The 22097-nt window shown below is 57.6% G+C and overlaps 1 protein-coding gene across 1 annotated transcript in view; it reads left to right on the top strand.

Annotated features, from left to right (window-relative positions):
* Positions 1-20768, top strand: part of Bsn (bassoon presynaptic cytomatrix protein) — a 94162-nt gene extending 73394 nt beyond the window's left edge. The window contains exons 5-12 of the mRNA XM_042281647.2: positions 100-6750; positions 8834-10913; positions 11199-12031; positions 12162-12261; positions 12840-12971; positions 13416-13470; positions 13824-13916; positions 16736-20768. Of these exons, the coding sequence (XP_042137581.2) occupies positions 100-6750; positions 8834-10913; positions 11199-12031; positions 12162-12261; positions 12840-12971; positions 13416-13456 (9837 nt within the window). The 3' untranslated portion in view covers positions 13457-13470; positions 13824-13916; positions 16736-20768. The remainder of the gene's footprint in view (positions 1-99; positions 6751-8833; positions 10914-11198; positions 12032-12161; positions 12262-12839; positions 12972-13415; positions 13471-13823; positions 13917-16735) is intronic.
* The last annotated feature ends 1329 nt before the right edge of the window (positions 20769-22097 follow it).

The raw sequence follows: 22097 nt of genomic DNA, 5'->3' as shown, positions 1-22097 counted from the left end.
AGAGAAAGGAAGCCCTTGGGAAGTGGGGGGCCCCTTCCCTTGTCCCCGGGATTGACAGAAAGGCCTAGGAGTAAGCATCTGCTTCTGCCCCTACTGCAGGAACCCGTCAGCAAGCCTTACACTCAGGACCTGTCTCGGAGCCCACAGAGCCTCAGTGACACAGGCTATTCTTCCGATGGTGTCTCCAGCTCCCAAAGTGAGATCACAGGGGTCGTTCAGCAGGAAGTGGAGCAGCTGGACAGTGCCGGGGTGACGGGGCCACGCCCACCCAGCCCCTCAGAGCTCCACAAAGTGGGGAGCAGCATGCGCCCTTCACTAGAGGCCCAGGCTGCGGCTCCCAGCGGTGAGTGGGGCAAGCCACCGCGTAGCCGTGCTGTTGAGGACCAGAAACGGCGCCCCCACTCCTTGTCCATCATGCCCGAGGCCTTCGACTCTGATGAGGAGCTGGGGGATATCCTAGAGGAGGAAGATGACTCCTTGGCGTGGGGGCATCAGAGGGAACAGCAAGACACAGCCGAGTCTTCAGATGACTTTGGCAGCCAGCTGAGGCACGACTATGTGGAGGACAGCAGCGAGGGCGGCCTGTCTCCGCTCCCACCCCAGCCCCCAGCCCGGGCAGAAATGACGGACGAGGAGTTCATGCGACGTCAGATCCTGGAAATGAGCGCTGAGGAGGACAACTTGGAGGAAGACGACACTGCTGTCCCCGGGCGAGGCCTGGCCAGACACAGCACCCAGAAGGGGAGTGCCAGGCCCAGGCCTGAGTCGAGCCAAGAACCAGTAGCGGCGCCCAAGAGGCGCCTACCCCATAATGCCACCACGGGCTATGAGGAACTCCTATCCGAGGGAGGCCCGGCAGAGCCCACCGACGGCAGTGGAGCCCTGCAGGGAGGTCTCCGACGCTTTAAAACCATTGAGCTCAATAGCACAGGTACCTACGGTCATGAGCTGGACCTGGGCCAAGGCCCGGATCCCAGCCTGGACCGGGAACCCGAGCTGGAGATGGAGAGCCTGACAGGCTCCCCCGAAGACCGCTCCCGCGGGGAGCACTCCTCCACCCTGCCTGCTTCCACACCTAGCTATACGTCGGGCACCTCCCCCACCTCCCTGTCCTCGCTAGAGGAGGACAGTGACAGCAGCCCCAGCCGCCGGCAGAGGCTGGAAGAAGCGAAACAGCAGCGCAAGGCCCGACACCGCTCCCACGGGCCCCTGCTGCCCACTATCGAGGACTCTTCCGAGGAGGAAGAGCTCAGGGAGGAAGAGGAGCTTCTGCGCGAGCAGGAGAAGATGCGGGAGGTGGAACAGCAGCAGCGAATCCGCAGCACGGCCCGCAAGACTCGGCGGGACAAGGAAGAGCTCCGGGCTCAGCGGCGACGCGAACGCTCCAAGACACCACCCAGTAACCTGTCACCCATCGAGGACGCCTCCCCCACCGAGGAGCTGAGGCAGGCGGCAGAGATGGAGGAGCTGCACCGCTCTTCCTGCTCCGAGTACTCCCCGTCCCCTTCCCTTGACTCGGAGGCGGAGACCCTGGATGGCGGCCCCGCTCGACTCTACAAATCGGGCAGCGAGTACAACCTGCCGGCCTTCATGTCCCTCTACTCACCAACCGAGCCGCCTTCGGGCAGTTCCACCACGCCCAGTTCCGGGCGGCCCCTTAAGAGTGCTGAGGAGGCCTATGAGGACATGATGAGAAAAGCTGAGCTGCTCCAGAGACAGCAGGGTCAGGTGCCCGGGGCCCGGGGACCCCATGGGGGCCCCCCTCAGCCTACAGGCCCCCGGGGGCAGGGCTCCTTTGACTATCAAGACACCCAAGACCATGACTTTGGCAGGGCTTCTCAGCCTGCTGCAGAAGGCACAGCGGCAGGTCTCGGGGCAGCTGTCTATGAGGAGATCCTTCAGACATCACAGAGCATAGCCCGGATGCGGCAAGCCTCGTCGCGGGATCTGGCTTTCGCTGAGGACAAAAAGAAGGAGAAGCAGTTTCTGAATGCCGAGAGTGCATACCTGGACCCAATGAAGCAAAACGGTGGCCCACTTACCCCTGGAACCAGCCCTACCCAACTTGCTGCTCCTGTGTCGTTTTCCACGGCCACCTCCTCAGACAGCAGCGGAGGCCGAGTTATTCCCGACGTCCGAGTCACTCAGCATTTTGCAAAAGAGCCTCAGGATCCTCTCAAGCTCCACAGCTCTCCTCTGTCCCCCAGCTTGGCCTCTAAGGAGGTGGGCATGACCTTTTCCCAAGGCCCTGGGACGCCAGCCACCACAGTGATGGCCCCTGGTCCAGCCAGCCTCCCACGAGGGTATATGACGCCAACCTCCCCAGTTGGCTCAGAGCGTAGCCCGTCACCATCGTCCACAGTCCACAGCTACGGACAGACCCCAACCACTGCTAACTATGGGTCCCAAACGGAGGAGCTGCCCCAGGCTCCCAGTGGCCCTACTGCAGGTGGACGGGCCCCCAGAGAGAAGCCTCTGAGTGGGGCTGATGCTGAGGTTGGTACCCCCCAGCCTTCTCGGGGATATTCTTACTTTACAGGCTCTAGCCCACCTCTCTCTCCATCCACACCCTCAGAGAGCCCCACATTCTCACCAGGCAAGCTGGGCTCAAGGGCCACAGCAGAGTTCTCTACACAGACGCCAAGCGCAACACCTTCCTCGGACATTCCGCGGAGCCCTGGCACACCCTCCCCCATGGTAGCCCAAGGCACGCAGACACCACACCGACCTAGCACTCCTCGCTTGGTGTGGCAGCAGTCTTCCCAGGAGGCGCCAGTCATGGTCATCACGCTGGCCTCGGACGCTGCTAGTCAGACCAGAATGGTCCATGCCAGTGCCTCTACTTCCCCGCTGTGCTCGCCTACCGACACTCAGCCCACCTCCCATAGCTACAGCCAGACGACACCTCCAAGTGCATCCCAGATGCCCTCAGAACCAGCTGGGCCACCCGGTTTCCCGCGAGCACCCAGTGCTGGTGCAGATGGGCCCCTGGCATTATACGGCTGGGGTGCCCTCCCCGCCGAAAACATCTCATTATGCCGGATCTCCTCTGTGCCTGGAACATCGAGAGTTGAGCCAGGCCCCAGGCCCCCGGGCAGTGCAGTGGTAGATCTTCGCACCGCTGTGAAGCCCACGCCCATTATCCTCACCGACCAGGGCATGGATCTGACCTCTCTTGCTGTGGAAGCAAGGAAGTACGGCCTTGCCCTGGATCCAATTCCAGGACGTCAGTCCACCGCTGTGCAGCCTCTCGTTATTAACCTCAATGCCCAAGAGCAGACGCAAACCTTCCTGGCCACTGCCACCACCGTGAGCATCACCATGGCCTCCTCTGTGCTCATGGCTCAGCAAAAGCAACCGGTGGTATATGGAGACCCTTTCCAGAGCCGCCTGGACTTTGGCCAGGGTTCAGGCAGCCCTGTATGCCTGGCCCAGGTCAAGCAAGTAGAACAGGCTGTCCAGACAGCCCCATACCGAGGTGGGCCCCGGGGAAGACCCAGAGAGCCTAAATTTGCCAGGTATAATCTTCCCAACCAGGTAGCACCTCTGGCCAGAAGGGACATTTTGATCACTCAGATGGGCACCGCCCAGAGTGTTAGCCTCAAGCCAGGACCAGTGCCAGAGCCGGGTGGTGAGCCCCACCGGGCTCCTCCTGCTGAGCTCCGGTCACAGGCTCTGCCCGGTGCCAGGAAGCCACACACAGTGGTGGTGCAGATGGGGGAGGGTATAGCTGGCACCGTGACTACACTGCTCCCAGAAGAGCCTGCGGGTGCCCTGGACCTCACCGGAATGCGGCCCGAGAGCCAGCTGGCATGCTGCGACATGGTCTACAAGTTCCCCTTCGGCAGTAGCTGCACGGGCACCTTCCATCCTGCCCCCAGTGGCCCTGACAAGAGTGTGGCAGATGCCGCCCTGCCTGGCCAAAGCAGTGGCCCCTTCTACAGTCCCAGAGACCCTGAGCCCCCTGATCCCCTCACCTTCCGGGCACAGGGGGTAGTAGGCCCTGGGCCCCATGAAGAACAGAGGCCTTACCCACAGGGCCTTCCTGGAAGGCTGTATTCCTCCATGTCTGACACCAATTTGGCCGAAGCTGGCCTCAGCTACCATGCCCAGAGGATTGGGCAGCTCTTCCAGGGCCCTGGAAGAGAATCAGCTGTGGACCTCAGCTCACTGAAGCACTCTTACAGCTTAGGCTTCGCAGATGGGCGCTACTTAGGGCAGGGCTTACAGTACGGCTCATTCACGGACCTGCGTCATCCCACAGACCTTTTGGCTCACCCACTTCCCATGAGGCGCTATAGCTCAGTGTCGAACATCTACTCAGACCACCGGTATGGCCCACGGGGAGATGCAGTTGGCTTTCAGGAGGCCAGCCTGGCCCAGTACAGTGCCACCACGGCCCGAGAGATCAGCCGCATGTGCGCTGCCCTCAACTCCATGGACCAGTATGGTGGGCGGCATGGCAGTGGGAGTGGTGGACCTGACCTTGTGCAGTACCAGCCCCAGCACGGGGCTCCACAGGGTCTGGCGCCCCTCAGATCTGGCCTCCTTGGCAACCCCACCTTCCCAGAGGGACAACCAAGCCCTGGGAGCCTCCCTCAGTATGGGCCTGCGGCAAGCCAGGGGACCGCAGTCAGGCAACTGCTCCCATCCACAGCAACGGTGCGTGCGGCCGACGGCATGATCTACTCAACCATCAACACCCCGATCGCTGCAACCCTGCCCATCACCACCCAGCCTGCCTCAGTACTGCGGCCCATGGTGCGTGGTGGCATGTACAGGCCTTATGTATCTGGTGGAGTCACAGCTGTGCCCCTTACCAGCCTGGCCCGTGTGCCCGTGATTGCTCCTCGGGTACCTCTTGGACCAGCCGGGCTCTACCGATATCCTGCACCAAGTCGATTCCCCATCGCTTCTAGCATCCCACCTGCCGAGGGGCCTGTCTATCTGGGAAAGCCTGCTGCCGCCAAGGCCTCGGGGGCAGGGGGCCCGCCCAGGCCAGAGCTGCCAGCAGGGTCTGCTCGTGAAGAACCTCTTTCCACAGCTGCCCCTGCTGCCGTCAAGGAAGCCCCAGCAGCCCCTGCCCCTGCCCCTGCCCCGCCGCCGCCGCCTGGCCAGAAGCCACCAGGAGATGCCGCGGCGGGTGGCAGCGGGGTCCTCAGCCGGCCTGGGGTTGAGAAGGAGGAAGCGTCTCAGGAGGAGCGGCAGCGGAAGCAGCAGGAGCAGCTGCTGCAGCTGGAGCGGGAGCGGGTCGAGTTGGAAAAGCTGCGCCAGTTGCGGCTGCAGGAGGAGCTGGAGCGAGAGAGGGTGGAGCTGCAGAGGCACCGTGAGGAGGAACAGCTTCTGGTGCAGCGAGAGCTGCAGGAGCTGCAGACCATCAAGCAGCATGTGCTGCAGCAGCAGCAAGAGGAACGCCAGGCTCAGTTTGCGCTGCAGCGGGAGCAGCTGGCACAGCAGCGGCTGCAGCTGGAGCAGATCCAGCAACTGCAGCAGCAGCTGCAACAGCAGCTAGAGGAACAGAAACAGCGGCAGAAGGCCCCCTTTCCGGCAACCTGTGAGGCGCCCAGCCGAGGGCCTCCCCCAGCTGCCCCTGAGCTGGCTCAGAATGGCCAGTACTGGCCGCCATTGACCCACACAGCCTTCATTGCCATGGCGGGGACCGAAGGGCCCGGGCAGCCTCGAGAGCCAGTACTGCACCGGGGCCTCCCCAGCTCGGCCTCGGACATGTCACTGCAAACTGAGGAGCAGTGGGAGGCGGGCCGCAGTGGCATCAAGAAGCGTCACTCGATGCCACGCCTGAGAGACGCCTGTGAGGCAGAGTCAGGGCCTGATCCCGGCCCGGTCCGGAGGATTGCAGACAGCAGCGTTCAGACAGATGACGAGGAGGGCGAGGGCCGCTACCTTCTGACCCGGAGGCGCAGGACGCGGCGCAGCGCTGACTGCAGTGTGCAGACGGACGATGAAGACAATGCCGAATGGGAGCAGCCTGTCCGCCGCCGCAGGTCTCGCCTCTCCCGCCACTCCGACTCAGGTTCCGACAGCAAGCACGATGCCACTGCCTCAGCCGCCGCTGCCGCCGCTGCCAGGGCCATGAGCAGCGTAGGCATCCAGACCATCAGCGACTGCTCTGTACAGACGGAGCCTGACCAGCTGCCCAGGGTCTCTCCAGCCATCCACATCACAGCCGCCACGGACCCCAAGGTGGAGATCGTCAGATACATATCGGCCCCAGAAAAGACGGGGCGCGGGGAGAGCCTGGCCTGCCAGACAGAACCAGATGGGCAGGCCCAGGGTGTGGCCGGGCCACAGCTTGTAGGACCAACTGCCATCAGCCCCTACCTACCTGGCATCCAGATAGTCACCCCAGGCCCCCTAAGCAGATTTGAAAAGAAGAAGCCGGATCCTCTGGAGATCGGGTACCAGGCCCACCTGCCCCCGGAGTCTCTCTCCCAGCTTGTGAGCCGGCAGCCTCCCAAGTCTCCACAAGTGCTCTACTCGCCAGTCTCACCCCTGTCCCCACACCGGCTCCTGGACGCCTCGTTTGCTTCCAGCGAGAGGCTGAACAAGGCTCACGTGAGTCCCCAGAAGCACTTCATGACGGACAGCACTCTCCGACAGCAGACCCTGCCTCGCCCCATGAAGACCCTGCAGCGGTCCTTGTCTGACCCTAAGCCCCTCAGCCCCACCGCAGAGGAGTCCGCCAAAGAGAGATTCTCCCTCTACCAGCACCAGGGGGGACTAGGTAGCCAGGTATGGGCACAGGGGCTGGTCCAGGGTGGGACAAGGGTCTATTTCTAGCCCGAGGGGCCCCAGAGGGAGGGGTTTCTTCTGGGGTGGGAACGGAGTCACCTCTGGCTCCAAAGGCCCAGGGGAAGGAGCTGAGGAGTGAGGTTCCTCGGTGCACATCTGACAGAGTCCATAGCCCAGCAAGGCCAGAGTATGGACACACACGGCCCCCACAGCCATCTACCCAGACACCCCACCAGAAACCTCAGCCTCTCCACAGCCCCGTCCCTTCACGACCAGTACACTGTCCAGCTCTGTTACCTCCTGCCGTCCTCTTCAGTTCTCACCTCCAGTCTGGGCACTCTCCACTCCGAGCCTTATCTATGGACGTTCTGTGAGACGTCAATAACACGGTTCAGGCTGCCTCGTGCCCCGCTTCCCATCTCTAGGTGGCTTCACTGCCCAGCCGTGGCCCCAGCACCCCAGCCCCATCTGGAGGGCCGCAGGCACGTCCTGTGCTTCATTGTCGTCCCCGTCCCACCTTCCCCGGTGACTGCTTCCAAACCTGTCTGTTCCGCTAACACAGTAAAGGCTCCTCGTCTATGGCTTCAGTTTCCAGTCACGTGTTAGAACCGTGAGAGAGAGCCTGGCCATGGGCTGTAGTGGTGGAGAGTCGGAGACTGGGAACTTAATGCTAACCACTCTCAGTGCAAGGTTGAGGAAGGCTGGCTTTTCCTGAAGTCTCTGAAGGTCTGGGGAGGTGAACCAGAACATGGTGGGTATTTCAGAGTTCCCAGGATGCAATGTGAGCTGATAGGCCAAAGGAAGAGATCCCAGGGAGAGGAGATAGGAACCAGAGGCACTGGGAGATGTATTTGCTCATTTTCTGGGTGTATACAGAAAATGGGGTGAGCTTGTGGAGATGATGATGGTTGTGGAGGTGTGTAGTGAAGGGTCCTGGTAGGGCTGGCAAGGAGGGCAGGTCAAAGAGGCAGGTCCTGCTTCCAAGCCCACAGGGTCCCCACGGGCTAGCCGTGCGGGACCAGCCTATTGATGGACACGCAAGGTGTGTGGCCAAAATATGAAAAGACAGATGATAAGGAGTTTAAAAGCTAAATGTATCCCACTAAAGGCTACATTTGTTTTACAATTAAGATCATGCTGTCTTTTTCTCTGTGACACCTTTTTATGTAGCTGCTTGGCAAGGTAATGAGTAGGAATCTTGGGGTCAGTCTCCAGTATATTTGGGGGATTTTGGTGGCATAGGAAATCCAGAAGAGTGGGGTATTCTGGAAGGGTGGGAGCTGGAACTAAAGAGAATCCAGGGTGAGCAGTCCATCAGCAGGGCCTTGAGGCAGTGCGAGCCTCTGCAGCCCGTGAGGAGGTGGAGAGAGCACAGAGGGGAGCCTGGAGCCGAAGCTGTGCTGCTGGTACCCAGAGGTCTAACAAGAAACGAGAGGTTGGCTGATGGAGGGTTTGGGGAGCTGGGGGCTGGACTGGAGCACAGCTTAGGTGTGGCAGAGGGTAGTGCAGGACGATTAGAGGAGGAAGGTGGGCAGGCAGCTGAGCAGCGTGCTGCTCTGGAGAGGAGCGAGGCAGGAAGCGTAGACTCGGAGCCTGTTAACAACAGACACAGTTAGCATGTGCCCCTCCCTGTCACCCTGTTCTTAAAGGAGCCTGGTGGATCTAGAACCTTCTACTACACCCCTCCTTTCCTTGACTCCACGGCCCCCTAGGATGCTAGGTCCCAAACTTAGAGCCAGACCTATCTTCCCCCACCTCAGTGACAGGCAAGCCTACTGGAGATGTGCAGGGCTTCTTACAGCTACTGGGCACAACACAGAACGCAGTCCGACCCTCACCACCTACCTGTTGCCCAAAGCTTTGGAAAGGACTGTAAAATGACCCTAGGACTTCCCTTCATGGCAAAGAAGCCCAGACCAGAGGGTGGGCAGGGTAGACCCTGAGGCTGCTTGGGAAGCAGGGCATCAACAGTGTGGAGCCCAGCTCCTGCCTTGGAGAACCTCCAGACCTGGTTCTTCTACCCCATGCCTCAAAGTCACCCACACCTCGGGTCTCAGTGCTGCCCACCTTCCCTCTGTCTCAGGTGTCGGCGCTGCCACCCAATGGCCTGGTCCGCAAGGTGAAGCGGACACTGCCCAGCCCCCCTCCAGAGGAAGCTCACCTTCCCCTGGCTGGCCAGGTGCCCTCACAGCTGTACGCAGCCAGTCTGCTGCAGCGAGGGTTGGCGGGGCCCACCACCGTCCCTGCTACCAAGGCCAGCCTGCTCCGGGAGCTGGACCGGGACCTGCGGCTGGTGGAGCATGAGTCCACCAAGCTGCGCAAGAAGCAGGCGGAGCTGGACGAGGAGGAGAAGGAGATTGATGCCAAGCTCAAGTACCTAGAGCTGGGCATCACCCAGCGCAAAGAGTCTTTGGCCAAAGACCGGGGTGGCCGTGACTACCCACCTTTACGTGGCCTTGGTGAGCATCATGACTACCTGTCTGACAGCGAGCTCAACCAGCTGCGGCTCCAGGGTTGCGCCACGCCCGCTGGCCAGTATGTGGACTACCCTGCTTCAGCTGCTGTGCCTGCCACCCCCTCCGGCCCCGCTGCCTTCCAGCAGCCCCGGTTCCCACCTGCAGCCCCACAGTACGCCGCAGGCAGCAGTGGACCAACTCAGAACGGCTTTCCAGCCCACCAGGCACCCGCCTACACTGGCCCTAGCACGTACCCAGCGCCCGCTTTCCCTCCTGGAACCAGTTACCCAGCTGAGCCTGGCCTGCCGGGCCAGCAGGCTTTCCACCCCACGGGCCATTATGCAGCCGCGACTCCCATGCCAACCACACAGAGCACGCATTTCCCGGTCCAAGCTGACAGCCGTGCCCCCCACCAGAAGCCACGTCAGACCTCACTAGCTGACTTGGAGCAGAAGGTACCCACCAATTACGAGGTGATCACCAGCCCTGCTGTGACCATGTCTTCAGCCCCCTCTGAAACTAGCTACAGTAGTCCAGCAGTGAGCAGCAGCTACGACCAGGGCAAAGCCCCCGAGCATCCCCGGGGCGGTGACCGAAGCAGTGTGAGCCAGAGCCCAGCCCCTGCCTATCCCTCTGACTCCCACTACACCAGTCTGGAGCAGAATGTTCCTCGAAACTATGTGATGATTGACGACATCAGTGAGCTGACGAAGGACAGCACCCCCACTGCCGCAGAGAGCCAACGGCTAGAGCCTTTGGGGCCGGGGGGAGTCAGTGGGCGTCCTGGGAAAGAGCCCGGAGAACCAGCCGGCCTTGAGGGACCCACACTGCCCTGCTGCTATGGCAGAGGTGAGGAAGAATCTGAGGAGGACTCATATGACCCCCGTGGGAAATCTGGTCATCACCGGGGCCTGGAGAGCAATGGCCGACCAGCCAGCACCCACTATTACGGTGACAGTGACTATAGGCATGGGGCTCGAGCAGAGAAGTATGGTCCAGGGCCCATGGGGCCCAAGCATCCCTCCAAGAGCCTGGCCCCAGCTGCCATCTCCTCAAAGCGTAGCAAGCACCGGAAGCAAGGCATGGAACAAAAGATCTCCAAGTTCTCGCCGATCGAGGAGGCCAAGGATGTGGAGTCAGACCTGGCCTCCTATCCCACACCCTCCGTCAGCAGTAGCCTGACCTCTCGGGGCAGAAAGTTCCAGGATGAAATCACCTACGGGCTCAAGAAGAATGTGTATGAGCAGCAGAGGTACTACGGGGTGTCCAGCCGGGACCCCGCAGAGGAGGATGACCGCGTGTACGGTGGCAGCAGCCGGTCCCGCGTGGCGTCCGCATACAGCGGGGAGAAGCTGTCTAGCCACGATTTCAGTGGCCGAGGCAAAGGGTATGAGCGGGAGCGGGAGGCTGTGGAGCGACTTCAAAAGGCAGGTCCCAAGCCCTCATCCCTGAGCATGGCCCACGGCCGGGCACGGCCCCCCATGAGGAGCCAGGCCTCTGAAGAGGAGAGTCCCGTCAGCCCCTTAGGGCGGCCCCGCCCTGCAGGGGGTACTCTCCCCCCTGGGGACACCTGCCCACCGTTCTGCTCCAGCCACTCCATGCCTGACGTCCAGGAACATGTCAAGGATGGACCACGGGCCCACGCATATAAGCGGGAGGAGGGCTACATCCTGGATGATTCCCACTGCGTGGTTTCTGACAGCGAAGGTAATGGCAGCTGGGGGTGATCTCTGCAAATGCTCAGCACCTGGGGGTCTGCCTGCCTGCGGGACCCTGGGCCCCAAGATGTCGCAGCAGAGTCTGTCTTGGCATCTCATCTGTGGTTCCTGCTGCAGGTGGCCCTGTACCCCGGTTCCTGGTTGTTGGAGGGTGGGGACCTAGTGACCTGCTTGTGGCTGTGGTATCCACTCTTTGGTTCCCTTGCATGGCTTCAGCTAGGTCTCCTCTCCGGCTAGCCAGGGGCTGATGGTGTTCTGTTTTTGGTCTCTGAAGCGTATCACCTGGGCCAGGAGGAGACAGACTGGTTTGATAAGCCCCGAGATGCCCGCTCCGACCGGTTCAGGCACCATGGGGGTCATGCAGTCTCCTCCTCCCAGAAGCGAGGCCCTGCCAGGCACAGCTACCATGACTACGATGAGCCCCCTGAGGAGGGCCTGTGGCCTCACGATGAGGGTGGTCCAGGCCGCCACGCCTCAGCCAAGGAACACCGGCACCACAGTGACCACGGGAGGCACTCAGGCCGCCACGCTGGTGAGGAGCCAGGACGGCGTGCTGCCAAACCACATGCTCGGGACATGGGTCGCCACGAGACCCGACCTCACCCTCAGGCCAGCCCTGCCCCTGCCATGCAGAAGAAGGGTCAGCCTGGGTACCCCAGCTCTGCTGATTACTCACAGCCATCCCGTGCCCCGTCAGCCTACCACCATGCCTCTGACAGCAAGAAGGGCTCCCGGCAGGCCCACTCTGGGTCCACTGCGATGCAGCCAAAGCCAGAACCCCAGTCACAGCCACAGATGCAAGGCCGGCAGGCAGCTCCAGGACCGCAACAGTCACAGCCGCAGTCATCCAGGCAGATGCCCTCAGGCACAGCATCACGCCAGCCACAGCCGCAGCAGCAGCAGCAGCAGCAGCAGCAACAGCAGCAGCAGCAGCAGCAGCAACAGCAAGGTGTTGGGCAACAGGCTCCCCAGCAGGCTCCATCACAGGCCCGGCTGCAGCAACAGAGCCAGCCAACCCCCCGGGGCTCCGCCCCTGCTGCCAGCCAGCAAGCAGGGAAACCTCAACCAGGCCCCACCACAGCCCCGGGGCCCCAGCCAGCAGGACTGGTGAGTTAGCTCCTGTGCCTGGGTCCCCGGCTCCCCTAGGGCAGATGCTACAGTTGAAGTCTGGATGTCCCTGTGGTCTCAGGGAGGGGTGGGGGTGAGCGGGATCTCAGCCACAGGTTCTGTGTTGCAGCCACGTGCAGAACAGGCGAGCACCTCCAAAGCAGCAGCCAAAGCCCCCCAGCAGGGGAGGGCTCCTCAGGCCCAGCCAGCTCCAGGACCTGGACCCGCAGGTGAGCTATGCCCAGAACACTCCGACTGGTCCTTCCCTATACCAAACCTGTACCTCACTTCCCCCACGTTCTCACGAATCCCCCATAAGTACCCAGTAGACTGTGGACCTCCTACCCGAAAATGAGCCTGGACCAGTGAGAACTCTGTCCTCGAAGGCACTAGAGAGCATGACTTTTTTTTTTTTTTTAGACAGGGTCCCACTGTGTAGCCTTGGCAGACCTGAAACTTACTGTGCAGACCAGGCTGACCTGGAGCTCACAGAGATCTGCCTGCCTCTGCCTCCTGAGTGCTGGGGTTAAAGGCGTGCGCCATGACCGCCCAACTGAGCTTCTTATTCTCCCCTTCCTTACCCTCCCCTCCTTTACTCTGTCCCCTCATCTTTCTCTGACCTTTAACCTTTACCCGTCTCCTCTATTTCCTGCCCTCCCAGCCTTTCTCCTCTTCTTATTCTCATCTTCCTCTTTTTATTCCTCTAGCCCACCTTCTTCTACCTCCCAGGTTACCTGTGTTCAGATCCTCCTCCTCAGACCTCAAACGAGCCACGGTGTTGTTCATGACGATCCTTTCTTTCCTATAGGGGTGAAACCTGGAGCCAGGCCTGGGGGGACCCCAGGAGCACCTGCGGGTCAGCCAGGGGCCGATGGGGAGAGTGTATTCTCCAAGATCCTCCCTGGTGGGGCAGCGGAGCAAGCTGGGAAACTGACAGAAGGTATACACTGCCTGGGGTCGGTCCACACGGGTGGGCGCTTCTCGGGTGGAGGTGGGGGTCGGGTCCACACGGGTGGGCGCTTCTCGGGTGGAGGTGGGGGGTCGGGTCCACACGGGTGGGAGCTTTTCGGGTGAAGGTAGGGGTCGGGTCCACACGGGTGGGCACTTCTCGGGTGGAGGTGGGGGTCGGGTCCACACAGGTGGGCACTTCTCGGGTGGAGGTGGGGGGTCGGGTCCACATGGGTGGGCGCTTCTCGGGTGGAGGTGGGGGGTCGGGTCCACATGGGTGGGCGCTTCTCGGGTGGAGGTGGGGGGTCATGTCACCAGGACACAGACCACGTGCTGGTACCCAGTGTTTCCTGGGTAGTCCTTGCTCCCTGGGCCTTACTGCGACTAGGAGTCTGGCCCAGTTCCCTGACATCTCTCTCTGTTTTCTGTGTCATAGCTGTCTCTGCTTTTGGCAAAAAATTTTCCTCGTTCTGGTGATTGTGTCCAGAAGGGTGAGTGCTTGCTCCTGTCATATGTTGGGAAAGGCCTGAGTTACTGGTGGTTGGGGGAACTCTGAAATCCCAAAGTAGGAGTCCTCTGGGAAGAGTCCAGTCTTCAGTGGATGGTACAGTGAGAGCTACAGTGTACTCTCCTGGAGTGTGAAAGAGAAAGAACAAAGACACTACACAGAGCCTCAGACATGGGGCCAACTCAGTACAGGTCCCCAGCAGAAGGAAATCAGGGCTAATGTCCCTTTGCCCATCCCAGCCCTCCCGCAGTACTTTCAAAGTGATGGGGTATCTTGGGCTATAAGGAAGCAGGCAATGCTGTGGAATTCACAGCCTTCCTCTGTAATGCTCCTCAGGTTCCTGAAGACCTGAAGAAAGATGATATCATTGCTGTGGAAAAATCTCTGGAGTCAAAGGCCTGGGCGCAGCTCTGGACTCTGCGTATAACAGTGAGTGTCAGGACCAGGTTTAGATAGCAAGAAAAGGTGCCAGGCGGTGGTGGTGCACGCCTTTAATCCCAGCACTCAGGAGACAGAGCCAGGTGGATCTCTGTGAGTTAGAAGCCAGCCTGGTCTATAGAGTGAGATCCAGGACAGGCACCAAAACTACACAGAGAAACCCTGTTTCAGAAAAAAAAAAAAAAAAAAGATAGCAAGAAAAGTGGGTGAAGGGCCCCGTTCCTGAAGGTATGAACTAAAAAGGACCTGGTATGCTTCCAGCTGGGATGGGTCTAGCAACCCCCCTCAGAGGCAGTGTGGCTGGCACGGTAGTGAATCAACTATCCTTGGGAAAGGGCCCAGTGGAACCAGTTGTACCCCTACAACTTCAGGTCTGTATTCTGGACACTGAGTTCAAAGTCATTCTGGAGGACAGAACAGACTAGGGGTCTCATTGGCGACATTAATGCCTGGTGCTGGTGTCACCAAACCCTGCAGAACTTAGTGGTTTTGGGCACGAAGTCAAGACACTTAGATTCACGGGTTGTGCTTGTGTCTCACAGACAACAGAGTGATTAAGGGAGAGAGGCAGACAGAAAAGGAACACAGAGGGACAGCTGTCACTGGTCAGCTAGTCTCAGCCACGTTCTAGGTCAGCTCAGCAAGAGAATGGAAGGCTCAGGTAGAAGCCCTCTCTGCCTAGACTGTAGTGGCCCAGGAAGATGGGATGCCCCCTTTCGGAGCCCGCCCTGATCCTGGCCTTGGCCCTGCCTCTGTGGACAGAAGAGGAAGTGCCTCGTCCAGAGTGGGGGAGAACAGCCAGGCTGCTGTCGCTCCTGCACAGCCAGGAGTCATCTATCACGCCATCTGCACGAGGCTTCTCATCTCCTGCTCCTTTTCCAGTCTGGAGTTAAGAATCTGGAGATCTGTGGGGGGCAGGGTGGGGGCACACAGCTAGTCACCCTAAGGGAGCCTTGGAGCAGTAAGTGCCCTTCCTTAGATCAGGCCTGCTCGTGGGACAGACGTCCCACGGACTGCCAGTCATTTCAGGAGCAGGGAGGCCCTGAAAAGGTCCAATCTCTCCTTTACTTACTCAACAAATGCTTGTCAAGCCCCAGGTATGTGCCAAACCCTGTTTTAGACATTGGAGACACACAGGAATCAGAACCAAGTCCCTGTCCTTTCGAGTCCACAGTCCATTAAGGGAAACAAAGAGTAAGTTTCAAAATAAAAACAATAAAAACTTAGCCACGTGAGGTAACATACACCTTTGACCCAGTACTTGGAGGCAGAAGCAAACGGTCTCTGAATTTGAGGCCAGCCTGGTCTACAGAGCAAGTTCTAGACCAGCCAGGGCCACATAGTGAGTAAATAAATAAATAAATAAATAAATAAATATCAGTTCGGAAGGAGCTTCTGGAGGTGGCAAGTGTCGTGAAGTTTCTGAAACAGTGAGAGCCACCCTAAAGGAAGTGGTCAGAGCTAAGGTCTGAGAAGGCACAGTGCCGGCAAAGGCTCTGCTACTGAGTGGAGCTGGTAGGCTTCAGGGACAGGCAAAGACAAGCACTAACAAGCCACAGCGGAGGGCACAGTGGCAGGAGCCATTTGGGGAGGGTGCTGTAGGCCCGTGTAAGGAGCTTGGGCTTTGTGCTAGCGACACCCCCCCCCCCCCCACCCCCAGTGCAGCCAGCATCCTCCCTGGCTCTGCTGGAGGGCAGTGGACACCGGCCACGTTCCCTCTCAGCTCAGCATTTCCTTAGCATTCCCTGGAACAAATGTAAAATCTCAGATGGTACTCAGGGCATGGGGCGGGGGGCGGTGACAGCCCGTGGCTCAGGCTCAGGGCAGGACCCAGCCTGGGTTTGGGGCCAGAGAACTACAAGAAGGAGAGGTAGCACAGGTGTACTGTGCTCCACATCCTGCTACGGTGTGGGCGGGCCACTGAGACCACGACTTTGTAGTTAAGATCTCCCTCTGGTTCCGGCACTAGGCCAGCAATTGGGCTAAGTGGTCAAAGCTGCTCTGTGTCCACCTCCTGGTGTCCTTTATGTCAGAGATGAGCTAGGAGATACTTGTCTTTTGAAACAAAACCTCACCTCTCTTGTTCTTCTGTTTGTTCTTGTATTTTTGAGACAGGATTTCATTTGTAGGGCCGACTGGTCTGTAACTCAATATATGTAGACTAAGCTGATCATCAACTTTTAGTCATTCTCCTGCCTCCATTGCTTAAGGCGAGGATTGTGAATGCACACTATCATACCTGGCTTCCTACGCTCTTAAGCAAAACAAGAAGGAACTCTTCTTACAAAACCAATGCCAAGGGTCAGCAAGGGGGCTCAGAGGGTAAAGACGCTTGTTGCCAAAACCCGATGACCTGAGCAAGTCCTAGTATGAATCCCACGTGGTAGAAGGTGGAAGAGAACCATCTCCTGCAAGATACTCTCTAATCTACACACACACACACACACACACACTAAAAAAGGAAAAAGAAAGGGCAAGTTGGATGTGGTGGCACATACCTGTGGTCCCAGCTACTCCATAGGCTGAGGTAGGGGGGTCACCCTGTTGTCTCAAATAGGAGAGAGAGAAAGGAGGTCCTGTCTTGGAGATCCGATCCTTCCTTCTTCTGATCCTTCTCTCTGTGGTCTTTAACTTGCACAAATACTAACCTCTCCATGCCTTGATGGATGGAACCTTCTGGGTGAAGAGGACCCTGGCTGTTGCACATGGCAATGTCTGTGAGCAGTATGAGGAGGGTGGGAAACTATGCCCAGGGTTCTTAAAAAAAAATCTTTCTTTCTTTCTTCCCTCCCTTTCTCCTCTTTTCAAAGCATCTCCAATCTGGCAAACCCTTGCCCAAAGCTTCACACCGGGTGGGCCACAGCAGGCAGGCCTCAGCAGAACACGGGATGGTTTCTAACAGCAGCTGCCTAGGCGAAGCGCCTGCTGGACCGGTGGGACCATTGGCTTGGGGGCCCTTCCATTGTCTTTCCAGAGACCTTGCCTTCCTCAGGCCAGCTGTCCTTGGGAGAGAGGCGCCCTCACCATAACACTGCTGCTGCTGTGGCTGCTGCTCTTCCCACAGCCTCCCGTGGCCTGGCCAGCCAGGCTCCCAATGCGTTATACACAGAGTTTGGGTGCACACTGCCCTCCCTCTAAGATGCCAGAAGTTTTTCCACAGCCTCGGAGAGGGCCTTTGACTGAGGGCTGGGGGCCCTAGGCTCCGTTTCCTTCACATTCCAGCTGGCCCGGATCCCTCTGTGGCCATAAGGCCTTGCCCCCTTCACCCTGCCCTCTGGGTGACACTGGAGCAGACCTCCACATGGCCAGCATGGGTTTGGGAGAACTTTACAAACACTAGGACCTAACACTGTCTCATCGCTGAAGTAAGAGGCCATAGCACCGACAAGCAGCGTGGGCACCGGCTGAGGCTCCTCCCAGCCCGTGGATGGCGGCATCCTCGGCATGCCTGCCATCATCTTAAAGCCATCCCCCAGCCATTGTGAGCATCCCAGCAGCACCGCCATTGTCTCGACCAGCCGGCTCCTCGTCTGTACACCTGGGGATTTCTTTTGATTTCAAGAACAGCCTTAATCATTCCAGTTTGATTTACATGTATACCTCATGAACATTTATTTATTTTTTTTTGTTTTGCTTTTCTTTCTCTCCCTTTCTTTTCTTTGCTTTTGTTCCTGTGTCTCTCCCCTCCACCACCTTGTGACTGATGGCTTGGTTTCCTCTCTGCTCTGCCCCTGCTCAGCACAGGGAGAAGTGTTGATTTAGAAGCAATAGCGGGCAGCAGGCCACCAAGAGCACAAACCCAGGGCGAGGTCTGGGAGGCCCCTCAGCCCGCCTGTTTACTGTGCAATTCCAGTCCTTCTTAAGCCATCAGCAGTGGGTGTGCTCAGAGCAGAGGAGCCAGGACTTCCGCACCAGCCAAGGGAAAGGCTCAGAGCCCCGTGGGGTAAGGGGAGTGTGATTCTGTCCATTCACCTGGTGGACTGGGCTGCATGTCTCCCCAAAGCCCTTCCCTTGGAGGCCTCCCGTCATCTCGGGCACAGCCACAGTCTCATCTCTAATGTTCTATGCAATGAAATATAAACCCTCAAAGACAACTGTTAATATTTAATAAATTCCATGTTACATATAAGGAGTTAATTGCAAGCACGCAGTTGAGAAACTGGATAGATCTGCTCATATCACCACCCCAACCAATCCTTGTCCCCACTTTCTGTGTGTGTGTGAGTGCGTATGTGTGAGACAGAGAAAGTGAGAGCATGCGTGTGTGCGCGTGCGTGCGTGCGTGCATGCGTGCGTGCGTGTGAATTCTAAGTCTGTGGCATGTTTGACCTGTGGCAGGACTCGCTGCTGCCGGGTGAGTCACCGCCTGTCTCTCGCAGTGGAGCATGCACAGCTCGCAGACTCTTTGCACGATTTCATTTATTTTAAATGCTCGACCCTCTCGCTTGGAGTTCTTTTTGCCTCCAAACCTCTCCTTCAGGAGCACGTCTCCCTGACTTCTGCACAAGCTAGTAAAGACCTGCCAGAACGACCTGAGCATGCCAGGCCACGGAGCAGGCAGTGAGGGCCCTGTACACCTTGCAGTTCTTTATCTGTCTGTGATAGCAGATAAAAAGAAACCTCAAACTAGACAGTGATGGGAGCCTGCATAGGATGCGCGCGTATGAATATTCTGTGGGTTGCTGTAGGATTCCTACTTGTATATCATTTCCCCCTCCTACCCTAGGCCTGAGCCAAAAGATTCCAGCCACCCCTTTGTAGTGGAACACTGCTCAAGGGCAAAGCTGGGCCACATCTGTGGAAAGGCAGAAGTCAAGGGCAGAGCCTGGGTGTACCCTAGGATCCCTAGATCTTGACTAAACCTGCTCTATGCCTTTCCTTTGGATGAGGAGTCTCAAAGGATTGTGACCCAGGAGATCTGGAGCCAGGGTCATAGGGTGCTCAGGAAGAGCTGGCTATGGGCTCTCTGCCTGAAAATATCCAGAACAACTACTCACATAACAGCAGCAAGCTGAGCTCAGAAGGTTTCTCAAAAGCAAAACTTAGTGAATGGCCTGTGTAGCCCTCTCTGCATCTGTCCCCAGGACTTGCCTACCCTTTCCTCTGAAGCATACGTATTCCACTGTTAGCATCTCTCTGATCCAGGAGTAGGGCGGACAGTAACTGCCTGACCCATCAAGGTCTGACCTTCCTTCAGAGTGCTCTGGTCTGTACCATGCATTTCTCAGGGGTCCACATTTCTCACGCTTTTTTCAAGGCCTACAAATCCTTCCGAGTAGAATCCTGTCCCACCTTTGGCGACTGTCGATGGGACAGTTGAAGCTGTGTCAAACTTAAGACCTTGAGAACCTGGGATTTGGCTTTTCTTCATGCTATGGGACATCTTAGAGATCAGACTTGGGCTCTGCGGGGCCATCTGAGCAAGGGCTGAAAGAAGGCCACATGGAGGAACTCAGCCACACAGGCCCAGGTCTGGACAGGATGTGCCCATTGTTTAGACACTTGGGATCATGGCTGTCACCCTTTCCACTCCTAGGGACTGGACTAGGAGCTGAGAGTAGGCAGGATGTCCGCAGGTCAATCTCTGGCAGGCCCACTAGGCTCTAAAGCATTAACTTTTCAGCAAATTTCTTTTCTGGCCACACTCTGAGTTTGACATTTCTGATATCTGCCACTACATCTCTGGCTGTACCCACAGGACAGATCTTTGCCCCTTTGTGAAGATGACTGCAACAGTCTTCTAGGTCATGGGTATTCTGGCCCCTGTGTTAACTCTGGGGCTATGAGAGCCTGAGGCAGGCAGCTGCTGTAGGACATGGTAAGCAATGAGTGCATCTCCAAATGGGTAAGAAGTCTCTGGGTAGAGTCCAGACCTTCTCCATATCCCTCAGTGTCCTAAGTAAGGGTACCCTCCTCTGCCCACCCAAGGCCTCAACACGCTCACTTCATAGTGGCAGTTCTACCATTGCCTTCCTAGTTCTTGGGGAGGACAAATGGTCTCAGGGCCCGCAATGAGAGAACAGCAGGGCGGCAATTCCGGCCTGTATTCTGGAGCCTTTGGGGAGTTTCTCAGGCAGGTCCTTTGCCGTGATGGTACAGTCCTGCCCTATTAGCCCTTCTCCCCCCATGCTGTAAATATTTGTCATCACGGACTCCAACAGGGTCGGAGGGACAGACCTAATCAACTGAAACTCTTTGGAGATGCCATCTCTGTCTCCCTGGGTGCCAGCATCTTGCTACCATATGCACCGGGTGGCACCGGAGAGCCATAGAAGTCGTGAGATACTGTGTGTGTAAGCACGTGTACATGAATGTGTGTGTATGTATGTGTGTGTGTTTGTGTGTGCGTGCACGAGACTCATTCAGCCTCTGGGGTCAAATCAGCTCCTCTCCAAGTGTGGAACCCTGGAGAGTAGTGGCCATCTACATTTTCCCTCTAGCTTCCATGTCTTGTTTTTGCTTTTCCTTCCCTCTCTTTCCTTCTCTCCTTCTTTATTTGAGGGGGAAGAGTGCTGTACAAAGTCAAACAAACAAGTTTACAGTTGTAAGTGCAATGACCCGAGTCCTCCACATGACCTTGTGAACTGTGTGCCGTCCTCCCGTGCTCTGTGAGAACTCGTGGTACTTCGTGTCCCTCCCCTGTATTGTGACAAGGTATTTCTGTGGTATCAAAATAAAAGGACTTGATATAAACAACCTCCGGACTGTCTTTGGGATGACTTCTAAAGTGGGAATTCTTAGCCAAACAAGCAAATACCCAAATTTGTGACAATATTCTCCATGGTTAAAGAAAAAAAAGTGAGAAAGAGCACAATTTCAGATGTGTTGGTACAACTGGGACTGAGAACACACCAAGCCATTTAAAAAGGACCCTCCATGGCCTGTCGGTGGTGACGCACGCCTTTAATCCCAGCACTCTGGAGGCAGAGGCAGGCGGATCTCCGTGAGTTCGAAGTCAGCCTGGGCTACAGAGTGAGTTTCAGGAAAGGCTCCAAAGCTACGCAGAGAAACTCTGTCTCAACTCCCACCCCCCACACCCTTCAAGAATGATCCTCCATGAAGGTGCAAAGGTCAGTCCAAAGCCAATGTGTTCGCACGGGGCAGTTTTCAGGATCCTGCTTCTCAGGAGCTAGACAAGCAAGTGCTGCCCCCTGGTGCTCCCAAGCAAGCTTTACATCTGCCTGCCTCGTTCCAACCTCAGAATTGTTTTCATAGCTGAGAGACCTTAGTTCCCCACATAGTCAAGAATAGTTCAAGCTGAATGTGGTGGTCCACACCTTTAATCTCAGCACTTGGGATGCAGAGGCAGGCGGATCTCTGTGAGTTCGAGGCCAGGACTATGTAGAGAAACTAAATATAATTCAAGCATCACTAGAAAACAAGAAACAGAGATAAAACAAAAAGAATATCAATTTTGCTTTGGGTAAGAAAAAAAGCACTCATTCAAGGGGATCCGGAGCTGGTTTGAAAGACCAGCCAGGCTCAAGCTATTTGGAGGAGGGGAGAGACCTACTGTTGGCCAACTGCTCTTGCTGTCAGTTGTCACCTAAGTCAACCTAGTCCTGGGTCTGCCTAGGCTCTTCTTTCCACAGCATGCTCACTGCTCTTAGGTGTAGTCTGCCCCACCAGGACCTCTGCTCTTGGGGTCGGCTGAGACCCAATATGCTCACGATTCGCAGCACTGAGCCACTGAGAAGGGCGGGTTAAGGCTGTGGAAACAGATAACTTTAGGGCAAGTCTGGTCATCGATAAGCCGGGGCAACACCCTGAGAGTTCAACCTCGCCCTTCTTTGCCAGGCGCCCCAGGGCTCCTCCCAGGAACCTGCGTTTTCTCCTCCTATCTGTCTGGCTTCCAGTAGATGGGGAGAGACCTCATAATCGGCCCCAGAGCTAAAAGAAGTCCGTGCGGATGCCCTGCCCCGCAACGTTACGGGTTTCACGGACCCGCTAGTCTCAGTGTTCGGTTCCCACCCTTATTCTCATCCTTCAGGAATCATTGGTGTTCCTCTGAAGCCCCGCCCTCCGAATGCTCAGAGCTTCCTCCCAAACCTCGCCTATCCCCGAACATCAGCTCTGTATTCCGCTGCCTCACTTCTCGGGTCCCCACGGCTCCCCTTCTCTAAAATGCCCCGGTCTCGACTCCCAGCTTCTGCCTCCCTTTGCTTAGCCTAT

The sequence above is a fragment of the Peromyscus maniculatus genome, chromosome 7 (assembly GCF_049852395.1).
Source record: "Peromyscus maniculatus bairdii isolate BWxNUB_F1_BW_parent chromosome 7, HU_Pman_BW_mat_3.1, whole genome shotgun sequence".
NCBI classification, from domain to species: domain Eukaryota; kingdom Metazoa; phylum Chordata; class Mammalia; order Rodentia; family Cricetidae; genus Peromyscus; species Peromyscus maniculatus.
Note: the sequence above shows the minus strand (reverse complement) of the source record. Positions and strands in the feature narration are given on the sequence as shown.